This window comes from Drosophila busckii, chromosome 3L (genome assembly GCF_011750605.1).
Source record: "Drosophila busckii strain San Diego stock center, stock number 13000-0081.31 chromosome 3L, ASM1175060v1, whole genome shotgun sequence".
In the NCBI taxonomy this organism is placed as follows: Eukaryota; Metazoa; Arthropoda; class Insecta; order Diptera; family Drosophilidae; genus Drosophila; species Drosophila busckii.
Window position 1 is genome coordinate 1,301,455 of NC_046606.1, and position 11,932 is coordinate 1,313,386.

The 11,932-nt window shown below is 38.4% G+C and overlaps 4 protein-coding genes across 7 annotated transcripts; 2 read left to right on the forward strand and 2 right to left on the reverse strand.

Moving 5' to 3' along the window:
- The first annotated feature begins 992 nt into the window (after nucleotides 1-992).
- On the forward strand, nucleotides 993-3,987 carry LOC117134762 (palmitoyltransferase app-like). Its single transcript, XM_033293403.1, is given in 3 exon segments — nucleotides 993-1,343; nucleotides 2,261-2,586; nucleotides 2,589-3,987. Coding segments are annotated over 2 exon segments (843 nt in total). The 5' UTR covers nucleotides 993-1,343; nucleotides 2,261-2,313; the 3' UTR covers nucleotides 3,159-3,987.
- A 1,352-nt stretch (nucleotides 3,988-5,339) lies between these two features.
- Nucleotides 5,340-8,017, reverse strand: LOC108598675 (cell death-inducing p53-target protein 1). 2 transcript variants are annotated; one of them, XM_017985395.1, is made up of 3 exons: nucleotides 7,931-8,017; nucleotides 6,122-6,449; nucleotides 5,342-6,058 (listed from the first exon to the last, which is right to left on the reverse strand). In XM_017985395.1, the coding sequence occupies exons 2-3, from the start codon at nucleotides 6,403-6,405 to the stop codon at nucleotides 5,953-5,955; spliced, it is 390 nt and encodes a 129-aa protein (XP_017840884.1). In that variant the 5' UTR covers nucleotides 6,406-6,449; nucleotides 7,931-8,017; the 3' UTR covers nucleotides 5,342-5,952. The 2 variants fall into 2 exon arrangements, with proteins under 2 accessions (XP_017840885.1, XP_017840884.1); XM_017985396.1 differs by lacking the exon at nucleotides 7,931-8,017 and having other exon boundaries at nucleotides 5,340-6,058.
- A 135-nt stretch (nucleotides 8,018-8,152) lies between these two features.
- LOC108598307 lies at nucleotides 8,153-10,078 on the forward strand. The gene is made up of 2 exons (XM_033293440.1): nucleotides 8,153-9,071; nucleotides 9,816-10,078. The coding sequence occupies exons 1-2, from the start codon at nucleotides 8,153-8,155 to the stop codon at nucleotides 10,076-10,078; spliced, it is 1,182 nt and encodes a 393-aa protein (XP_033149331.1).
- Nucleotides 10,079-10,153: 75 nt separating this feature from the next.
- Nucleotides 10,154-11,725, reverse strand: LOC108598943 (protein-cysteine N-palmitoyltransferase Rasp). 3 transcript variants are annotated; one of them, XM_033293608.1, is made up of 2 exons: nucleotides 11,335-11,725; nucleotides 10,154-11,274 (listed from the first exon to the last, which is right to left on the reverse strand). In XM_033293608.1, exons 1-2 carry the CDS (start codon nucleotides 11,657-11,659, stop codon nucleotides 10,190-10,192), a joined length of 1,410 nt encoding a protein of 469 aa, XP_033149499.1. In that variant the 5' UTR covers nucleotides 11,660-11,725; the 3' UTR covers nucleotides 10,154-10,189. The 3 variants fall into 3 exon arrangements, with proteins under 3 accessions (XP_033149499.1, XP_017841202.1, XP_017841201.2); XM_017985713.1 differs by lacking the exon at nucleotides 11,335-11,725 and having other exon boundaries at nucleotides 10,154-11,067; nucleotides 11,156-11,223; XM_017985712.2 differs by having other exon boundaries at nucleotides 10,154-11,724.
- Nucleotides 11,726-11,932: the final 207 nt, after the last annotated feature.

Here is an 11,932-nt window from a genome sequence, read left to right on the forward strand (position 1 = left end):
ACTGCACCACTCTGTGGATGCATGGCGTGCATTGTGGCTACAAAAACCAAATAATAATATATATGAAATTTTTGAGTTGTCGCAGTTGTATTTGTAATTGTGTAAATACGTTTGTTGTAAGTGCTTAAAATCCCCGAAAACCGTAAAAATAACGCCGCCACCTCCAATAGCTGTAAAACAAAGAAATCCTAGTCGGTGACACTTGTTGCATGCCACAAGCTTGTTGTAAATCGTTGTTATTTGCTGCCGCCTGCAGTCACTTGTGCAATTTTATTTGAAGATTTTCATTTTCAGGTTTCACTGAAGAATAAAAATTAAAGCGTTTAACATTTAAACAGATAAAACATTTAAAGCAATAAATAGCCAAACAACTGCCATTTAATAGATTACTATTAAAAATGAGAAATAATTGTGTTATTTGTATTTAATTTTTTACGATTACAATTAATAAGCCTTTGATATGTGTAGGAACTTGTATAACAAAATTTTAAACAATGTAATTTTAAAGATTAGCAAAACTTAGTAACAAATCTAAATACATTTAATAAGTAATTGCCAAGTGACTGCAAAAATGTCGTAAAATGAAAAATATAAAAATCAATGCGCATTGAAACACAGTCTGAAACAAATATTATAATCGTGGCTTTAAACAATTAAAAATCTAAGCCCAAGTTGCGCCTTTATTTGCAGAGAACAATAAGACAAAGCACAACACACTGTGCAGTCTTTAAGAAAAAATATCTATAAATATATATATATACAAATCTATATAAATGTTGCGCATTATAAAAATTATACATGCTTAGGCTTTAACAAACGAAACTTGAAAACAATTAATGCATAAATATATAAATGAGTTCCTTTTTAGCCATGGAAATGTTATGCATACACTTACACATAAATAAACACATATATATATACATATATATATATATATATATTTAAATGTTGGGCAATAACGAAAAACGTAAGAGAATGTTAACAAGAATTAAAGATTAAAAACTATTTGTATGTAACACTTAGTGGCAAGTTAGACTTAACTTAAGTATATACTATGTATGTATGTTAAGCATATAAACAAACACACACACACACAGACAGTTACAAAATGGTTGCTACTAACTGCTTAAATTTGATGAAGAAGAAGCAAACACAGACAGACACACACACTAATGCCAAAACTCTTTTTTTGTATGTCTTTGCCTTAACTATGGAACAAAAACAAAACTTAAATTTATTTTGTGTAATTTGAACAAATTCTAACTGTAATTTTGAGTGCAAGTTTGCGAGGGCCGCTCTAAGCTTAACTTAAAATGAAATGAAAAGCGTTTTAACTTAATTCGGTGAGTGCTAAACAAAATACAATTACACACACACATACACAAATACCAACAATGTAATAAATATTCTAAACACGCTTTCCAGTAAACAGCAAAATAAGTAACGTAACTTTGCTTTAATTTTTGGCATTTTGTGTTTTTGGTTTATATAAATATTAACTATATATTATATATTATCAAATTGGCTTAAGATTAGTTCATAGTCTATAACGTTATTATAACTGTTTAAAGCAATCGTCTAACATTAAAAAAAAAAATGCATTAATTACACTATTTCTTTTTCATTTTCGTATTTATAATTTAAACAAAAAGTAAGCCACACAATGCAAAACTCTTTTCAGTTGCATATCGAATTGAATTATTTATTGTAAACCACACACAAAAAATTGTTGCTGCATGTTTTGCATTTGTTTTTGTTCATGCATTCTAATTGGCACCTCAAAATAATTGGAAAAATAATTCATTCAAATTGCAGTTGCAATCGCATTTATTATTTAGCAATTTAAGTACTGTATTAATTGTTTATGTAAAGTAAAAGTTAAATACGCTAGACGCTTGTAAAACAAAAATTATCGATAAATCGATGTATTCTGTAAGCAATGATAATTTGCGAGCGTTCACTGTATTTGTATATTTATTTTTATTGGCAATTTAATTATTTAATTGAAAGCTTTTGCAGCATTTAATTTGATTTTGATTTCTTTCAGTTTATTCATGACAAATGCGCATAGAAAAAAACAAAACGAGCAACAAATTGCTTAAAATCAAATTACAAATTTATAATTAGTTGTTGCAAAACAATTTGTTGTCATGTGCGTTTGACCATTTATAGTATAAATGTTTCACATTAATTAAACATGCAAATTTATAAACATTTTGTAATCTGCAACTCTCGCTTCTCCCCCCCAATTCATTCGCAGGTAATTCCAATAGTCTAGCCCAGTTGGTGGACAACGAGATTCCGCTCTCCCAAATGGACATGCCCATGGCCTATGCGCCACAAACAGCGCAGCAAACACGTCAATTCCGTCACCACAAGCAGCGTCAGTTGTCCGGCACTGATGCTACCGATATGGCCTATGAGAATCAACTGGCAGCCGCAGGCAGCGAGCCCGAGCTGGACAATGCCACGGTGGTGGTGGTGCCTGGCACTGAGGTAGTTGCCGCTGTGTCAGCCATTGCCAGTTCCAGTCAGGCGCGTGAGTTGCGCAACCGCAACCGCAGCGGCAGCTACCAGCAATCTCTTCGGATGCGGACTTTGATGCGGCGCTAGTGAAAACCAACAACAATGCGCCAACTAAACGAGCAACAGCAACAGCAGCCAGCAGCAACCTGCAACAGAAGCCATCAGCTGGCGCTGCACTTCTTGCGGCCGCCATCAGCGGTGAGCAGCATGTGCTTAAACAGGCCGAAAACATGTACAGCAATGTGCCACAAGCCACGCCCACAGACTCTACGCTGCATGTCTACTCCAACATTATAGACGAACGTGCCCAGCAGCAGCAACAGCAGCGCCAGCAGTCGGCACAGCTGCAAGCCAGCGCTGTGCTATCTTCCACACTGCTTAGCGACGATCTGGACTTGGATGATCCGGTTAGCGCTTCCTTTGTAGGCACACGCAAGTCGACGCACACCAGCGAGCAGCTCAAGTCCGCGGATCGGCTGCGTATGCTGCATGACACCACCATGATTGATACGGCGCTGGACCTGGACAGCTTGGATGGCTATAACTCCAGCATAGGCAACAGCTCGCAGTCTTGCCTGGTCAAGTCGGCCAAGCAGTCTGTGTCCAACTCTGCTGGCGCGCCCATAGTCTGAGCTGCTTTACAATTTGTATATAGAGAAAGCAATTAATACCATTTAGTGCTTTTAGCTTGTGTTTTTAGCCGTAGTAACTAGCATAGCTTCTAACTCCATTCTTGGCCAGTCAGCGTTTAGTTTTAGGTTTTTAATTTCTCAAACACTTGCAGTTTTTACAACGGGCAGCAACTAAAAAAATTATTACCTTAAGGCGTTACGCATTCAAAAATTAGCCAACTAATCGCATATTGAGAAAACAGTTTATAACTAAAGCATTATTATAAAGCAAACATACATACATATATATTTGAAAAGAGGGTGAACAATGTTAACAATTCAAATGGCATGCAAAGCAATTGAGTAATTTAAAAACTAAAACATATTACAATTTAAATTAATACAACTGTTTATAAATAACATATGTTAAACAAACAAACCTATATACAAACATAGAAAGACACAGACATGATTAGCATTTAGTAATTAAGCAAACTCTTAGTTTTAATATGTAGGTATCATTTTTTGTATATTTAAGTTTTTACAATGGTCAACGACAAGTGTGTTCCGTTCTTCAGAGTTTAAATACGATTGTCTGTCATAGCTATAACGAAAATTAAACATTAAAATATATTAAACAACGAATATGGAAAATAGCATGCAATATAAACGATGTTACATAAATACTATTGATGAAATATACATAAATTAACGCAAATTGTTAACAACAGGTCAGTGTGACATAACGTATTTAATGTTTACAATAAATACAAATTAAGATAATGCATGTGCATGCTGTACAATGTTATGTGAAAGAAAATAAACAAAGATTTCAAAATGAACAGCGAATATGCAACGCCAAATTTCGTTTGCTTTCTATTGAAAATTCAAATTGGCCGCCCAACGGCGAATTTATTTTGAAAATTCAAATTTGGCGCCCAACGGAGCGCTTAAATTCGCAATTACAACTCTGTACACAGGGTTGCAGGGGGTTGGTGTCGCGGCTATATTTTGGTTCGTGTCTTGGCTAGTGTGTTTAGTGCAGCTACCTGCTGCTGATTTCTGTTCGCCTGGTATTTCAGAAAATTGCCGCTATGGGAGATGCGATTTGGAGCGATTGCAAATTACAACAACAACAAGAACGGCAACAAATGACAACAACAACATGAAAATAGCAGCCAGCATAGCCTGTCGAGAAAGTAGCCATAGCTCGGTCAAATGTGGTCGGATTTGGATGCCCTTTGGACAATTGATAGTACTTGATCTAGAGCATCATTTGCCATGATCCTGATCCTGATCCTGCAAAGGACCCTCGATATATTGCCATTGTAAATTGATGTGCGCATGGTACTTAACAATGCAATCCTGCATAGAAAATTGGCCATAAATCTGGCATATCCTGTCGCATTTCCAAAATTTTTGGTTTGCGACACTCACAGGACGAAAACTCTATCGTATCTGCAGTCAAAAAAATATTGGGGGGTCATCTAATTGTACCATTACTTAGAAATTTTTCAGCTCCAGGTCGCAAGGAAATGGTCAAAAACATACAAAATGGTCATTATCTCCGGAACTACAAGGACGATCCCGATGTCCTTGCCAGTTGATAGTCCTTTTAAAGCAACATCGTTTGGCACTAATTTTATCCTGATCCCTGCAAAGGATACGGGAGATATAGCGTATTTTCTGTATAGAAAAAACCTGTTTTTCTCGGCTCCTGTAAGGACATTCGTCCTTTTGAGTGGTATATTCTGAAAGGTCTTGATGAGCACTACTTGCATGCCAAAGGGACATCCTTGTAGTCCTTGCAGTTTCCGAGAAAAGGACAATTTGTGTTTTTTGGTCACTTTTTTCGACCATCCGAAAATTTTTTTTCAAAATTTTTTTTGTGCGATTTTGAAAATCCTTAAATGCAGATCGATAGATTTGAGGCCCAGGAGTACGAAAATACATGTCATTTTGGGATCGGAAGGATATTCAATGAGCAGGACCTTAAAACAAGTGATTTACTGCAAAAGAAAATTGGCCATAGTGCCACAACCACTGGTGCGTATTAATTGTCCTTTGGCTAGGCGACAGTCCTTACAAAGAAGCTTTACCTGTATATGTTTGGTTCTAATCATACAATGGATCTATTGGCTACAGCTAAGATGATATGTACATATATTTAAGTCCTGGTATCAGAGCTGCAGGGTTACATTTGCTATATATTTTGGACAATTGTACTATGCTTAACAATAGTTTACTGTTTTCTTTTTAACTTTTTACATTTATTATGTATGTTTAAAAAATTAGATGACATTCATATTTGGGATTAACTGTTACATACACTTATATGTACATAATATATGGTTTGTGCGGTACATTCTCAGCTAAATATTTGCAGGTGCATTACAAAAATAAGTTTACAATTTTTTTTGTCTTTTGTTTAACTAAGAAGAGCGCAATGCGTAAGCCAACAGTTGTATACACATATAAATAATATTAAATTTCGTTGCCAAATGTATGGCGATTCATTTACATATAACGTTTTTAAGAAAATATTACAAAAACCATTTTTCAAGTATGCGAACTACAATTAAAGCTGACAGCGTTTGAGCAATTTAGCAAGTATTAGGTTAAGATTAGAAAAAAGCGCTTGAACACCAAGATATATTATTACAATTAGATTAAAGGCAAAACACTTGCAGTAATTCAACATTCGCGAATGAGATTGCTCAGGTTATCTTTCGATTTAAATCCATGACGCTCTGCTAATTGCTTAGCTCCTCTAGAGGCTGGCTGTGCGTGAAGTGTGCGTGGCAATTAGCTGTATTTATCGTCGATAGCGTCCCAAGTAAGCCTTGCAGTTGGGGCATGTGTGATGGACGTCCATGCAGTCATCAATGCAGCAAGGTATCAAACAGCAGCCGAGCCAGCAACTAAGAAAGAAAAAGAGTTTAATTATATAAACCATGCAAATAATTTAATTATCAATTGTTTACCCCAGTAATGCAATTACAAATCCAGATAGATACGCTATCATGCCGGGCTCCGTGCGTGTTGTAGATTCAATCTCGGCATGGCATGAGGGGCATATCATGTGTGTCGCAGTGCGTCCAATGGGCACCACAGTTGTCAATATGTTTGTACCCACTGTAGCTGGCGCTGCGACTGGCGTGTATGGCCCCACTGGCTTCACACCACCCACTGCCTCCAGATAAGATGGTGGCGCCGATGGCGGTGGAACGTATGTGAATGGCGGTGCATTACTTGTGGACTTGCTCATTTTCTTTATTGCTGATTGTATTTAAATGCACGTGGCGTAATCAACTGCAAAAAAGAAAAACAATTGCGTTTAGTTGACCATTTGTTTAGTAGACTAAAAATAGCATAAGCCCCAATGTCGATGAATCACAGCGAGAGCGCATAAAAAGAATTGGCTCACTAAGAATGAAAAATGTATACACAAAACATCAACAGAGAGCAGCAAGGTTAAGCTTTTCCGAATTATAAACAGTGCGTAAAATGGAACATTTTGTATACACATTCAACAAACATTTGGGCAATTCTTATTTGTTGCTTGAAAATTGATTAAAAATGGCATTCTAGAGTAAAGAATTAATTAAGCAAATATACTACATTACAATAAATAGTATTCTCACTTTAATGAGTTTTAAATGTTTTGGTTGACGTGTGTTTTTAAGCACGCAAACATTAATTAGTCGCGTTGAATCTTAACTGCTTGTTTTACTGATAAGTTAACAATGCACACAATGGTAAATAATATGTACCTACAAACATGTATGTGTGTATATAGATATACTTGCTTTGTACCAATATTAATTACACGAATTGTGGTCACTTTAAGCCAGGCACATAATGGGTTAATGCGACTTTCCCCACGCTGCTGCCCATACAGGGACTAAGAGATGGCCAACTGAAACCGCAGCCGGAAGTAAAGCACAGTGTAAACCAGATCTCATGGCTGCCTGCCTGGGCCTAGAACGACCATGACAAGTTGCATTGCAACGGAAATCTAAGTGGGCGACTTGAGGGGGATTGGCACACACACACACGCACGTTGATTTCACTCAATGAATGCTCTTATGCATCAATTAGAAATTACATTTATGTGACGTCATTGAATGCATGCAAACAATAAAGAATTAATTCTCAACAATTTGAAGCATTTTGCGTCGCACAAACTCAAAGTTTAGCTATGCACTTTGAAAAAATGCATATGTATAAGATTTCACTTTTTATAAATCAATGCCAAATTGATTTCATTTGAAAAAACATATTATTTCTACGTCAACAACTGTTAATCTGCTAAATTATCAGCATTCAAAAGTTAAATTGAAAGATCACGCCAAAGAAGCAAACACACGCTCACATACAGTTATCTTGGTGTCGGGGGAGAGCGAAGTGTGCTTTTTACACAGCTTAATTAAAGCAGATGTCGACAATGACGTCACACAATTTAATAAATATTTTTAGCGATGCTAGACTCCGCAATCAGACAAAAAATTAACGCAAGAAAATTATGCGAGACCGAAATAGAAAAAATCAGGCACATACACACATGTGTATAACTTGTATTTTCTTATGTTGCAATATCTGTATTCTATGCGCGTCTTTAACTATTTATTTATGTATGTATGTGTACACATTTGTATATTTGCACAGTTGCTAACAATTTTCACGATATTTTAAGTAGTTTCAAGAAAGATCTTGAAATTTCATGCAAAATCACTTGCGCCAACAAACACCTGATATTTGTAATTGTCGTTTTTACATTGTTGGTAAATTACCTATAATTTGTTGAGGCAGAGTAAATTACAACTGTTGCGCGACGCTAAGTACGTATATTTCGCTTAAAATTTATTGTTATAATAAGCAATGTGCGAATGTGAGCGAGATGCAAACAGCGTGACAGCGAGCACGTATCATCCACAATAAAGCAGGTACTTAGGTATGCTGGCAACTCTATGCGTTTGTTTACATTTTAATAGGGGAATGTTATGATTGCTTAAATGTCCCTTAAATGTACGCCCGATATTGCGGAGCTGCTGCCCACGCGACAGTATCGTTGCGAATACGGATGTAAAGAGGTATATGGCAATCAAAGTCACTATCAAGTGCATCTACGACGCCGACACAATGTGACAATCTTAAAGGATCCGGAAAAGGAGCAGACTAGCTATCATTGTCCAATTGAGAAGTGCATATACCATGTTGAAATGCGAGGCGCCCGAAGCTTTTCGAATTTGCGTTTTCTGCGCCAGCATTATCAGAAAGTGCACATGGCCAAGGAGAACAAGTGTGACAAGTGCCTGGAAACGTTTTTACTCCCACGTCAGCTGGAGAAGCACCACTGTTGTGTTACATTCGAGTGTCCTGTTTGTGAGCTCAAGTACAGCAGCAAAGCTGCACTGCAAACGCATATGAGACGTAAGAGCCATATGGGTTCAATCAATCAATCAATCAATGAGATATCTACAAAGGTGGCACTGCCTACATTGAAGGCTTGGAAAAAATCACAGCAAGCTCAAAAAGCTGTGGAGAGTATATCACAAGAAACAATCCAACCACTGTACTATACTATACCAGCTATTGAGATGCCTTATTTCATTGAAGTACCCGTGGAAATGCAGCCTGTCAGTGTCGATGATGTATCCCTGGAAGTGCAGCCTATGGATGAACCCATTCCCAACTTTACCGCTGAGGAAGTGGAACGACTATTGCGTGACATGGAAACGCAAACAGATGACGTTGATTTGGATGGCATTGATCTCAATAATGAGGAGCTGGCGCCTCTACTGCGTAACATACAAACTCAAACGCTAGACAATAGACAAAACCAAGGCACTATGACAGAACTGGACTTGGATGCAACTTGTGATTTTGAGCCCATGTTTTGTGAACAGACCTCAGCACATATGCATACCCAGACCTGTGATGAGCTTTTTGAAGAACTAAACAATAGCCAAAACCAAGAGAGTATGACAGAGCTGAACTTGGAAGCTGTGGAGGGGTCAGGGCAACGTGATATTGGCACCAATTGTGATTTTGGGTCCATGTTTTGTGAGCAGACCTCAACAAATATGTATACCCAGACTTGTGATGAGCTTCTTGAAGAACTAAACAATAGCCAAAACCAAGGGAGTATGACAGAACTGGACTTGGACGCAGTGGAAGAGCCAGGCCAACGTGATATTGGAACCAATTGTGATTTTGGGCCCATGTTTTGTGAACAGACCTTAATACATATGCATACCCAGACCTGTGATGAGTTGTTTGAAGAGTTAGAAAATAGACACAACCAAGGGACTATGACAGGACTAGATTTGGAAGCTGTGGAAGAATCAGATTTTGAGCCCATATTTGGTGAACAGACTTCAACACATATGCATACCCAGACCTGTGATGAGTTCTTTAAGGAGCTGGAAAATAGACATAGCGAAGGCACCATGACAGAGCTGGACTTGGAAGCTGTGGAAGAGTCAGGGCAACGTGATATTGGAACCAATTGTGATTTTGAGCCCCTGTTTAGTGAACAGACCTCAACACATATGCATACCCAGACCTGTGATGAGCTCTTTGTGGAGCTAGAAAATAGACACAACCAAGGCACCATGACAGAGCTAGACTTAGAAGCTGTGGAAGAGTCTGGGCAACGTGATATTGGCACCAATTGTGATTTTGGGCCCATCTTTGGTGAACAGACCTCAACACATATGCAGACCCAGACCTGTAATGAGCTCTTTGAGGAGTTGGGCTTGTCGCATATACAGACACAAACCCATTGGTCAGATGGTCTCTATAATACACAACAAACGCAGACCTGCGATGAAATGCTGGATGAACTTCTGGAGAACTTTCAGTCAACCTGCACCCAAACAAGATGGTTGGATTGGCAGGAAACGGCAGACAGCGTCGAATATCAACAACAGCATTAGTTTAAATTCATACATTAGAAAATATATATGTATATTTATATACAAATAAGTTATTTATGAAATACATACTGTAGTCGTTGAGGTAAATCCTCTGGCAAGTTGGAAGTTAGATCACAATTGTTTTTCAGTCAATTTCTCCTTTACTTTTTGACGATTCTTACTCTCAGCCACAATTTCGGAGCACTGAAAGAAGCAATAGGTGCAAAAGCTGAGTGCTAGATAGTTTCCCACGCCGCTTAGGTATGCACAACGCATAAGAAAGTTGCCAATGTCCAGGCCGCCAATAAAGTAGACATTGGAGAAGGCAGCCGGTATGAAGATTTGAGTGGCAAGTAGTGCATTAAAACGTTGTGTGCCGCCAAATCCCAAATGTTTATGCATCCAATTTTGATATGCGGGCATATCGATTAGGGCCTTGTAGAATTTCTCAGCGATCAGGCAGATGCAATTTAATGCGCTCCAGATGAAGACGAAAGTATAGCAGCCATGCCAGAAGTACACAAATATAAATGTGAGCGTCGTGCCCCAGAGTTTGAGCAGGACCGAGGAATCCTTGCGGCATACTTCAACGTAAATGTGCTTAAAGAGAAACTCATAGAGTCCTTCATCGAAGTATTTCCACATATCTGAGTAAAAGTGAACGCGTCCAATGCAGCGTGGTTTTGAGGGCGACGCAATGCCATCGAACTCTGCAAAAGCAACGCCCATTCCGTAAGTAATCATGTAGTAAGTATTAAAGAACTGTCCAAGGAAATAGCCAACAGCATAACACCAGAAGACCGAAGGTATCCAGCCGACGACTTCGACATGTTTGGTCATATATGGCACGTAGATGTAGTGGAAAGAAACCTGCACCACAAGCCACCAAAAGGCACAGCGCAGCAGCGATTGCAGTAAGTGGGGCCAACCATTTGTCTCTCGTTTTGTCCTATAGCGTTCATAGCTAATTAAGGGTCCTGTTGTTAGGCTGGGAAAGTACAGCATATAGCCTAGAAAATCAACCAAATTATTAGTGGATGATTTAGTGAGACAGTAGCTACAGCCTCGCAACACACTCCAGCCAAAAGATACTACCACCATTACAGTTTCCGCAAAGTCCACCTGTCGCATCCACCAGTCATTGTTCTTTACTACATCCATAAAACACAACCACGCTATAGCCAGCAACCAAGTTACTTTCTTCGAGCGTCGCTTTCCTGCTAAATAAAAGCTACTCAATACTGCAGCAAATATGCTTAACGACGTCCAATGCAGACTCGCCAGTAGCGCTAAAGCGCTGACGGCCACGTGTCCATGTTGCTTTAGCTGCGGCCACTTCCATTTTGTTATGCTGCTCACCAGCAAATGTATTATGAAGTAGGGCCAATAAATGCCCAAATAATCACGAAAGTTAGCAAAGTCATCATTAGTGTTGTCGCGCTTACGCCCTAACAACGGCCAACCAGGAGTGAATCCGTAGCGTGCTTGACTCACAATACGGTCACGCAACAAGTAGATCTGATATAGTCCAACTCCAATGTAGAGTATATAGACGCTAAAGTATATAGCTACTTCGCATCGGTGTAATAAGCCCAAATTCATAGTTTAGTTCACTAATTGTTTACGCCGGTTTGTGCTACTGCTTGATATTAATCACCACTGTTGCCAACTACATAAAAAAATCTGATCTTACAGACGTGAGCTTCAACATTGACCACGCATTTTACAACACTACGAACTGAATTAGAACGAGTTACAAGACAAACAAGTAACGGATATTAGTTGGAAGAATAAGTATTTTTACAAATATACAAATCACTTATGTATTAATTATTGCTTTACTTGGCATGGGTTAGTTTTAGGGACTATATAAAT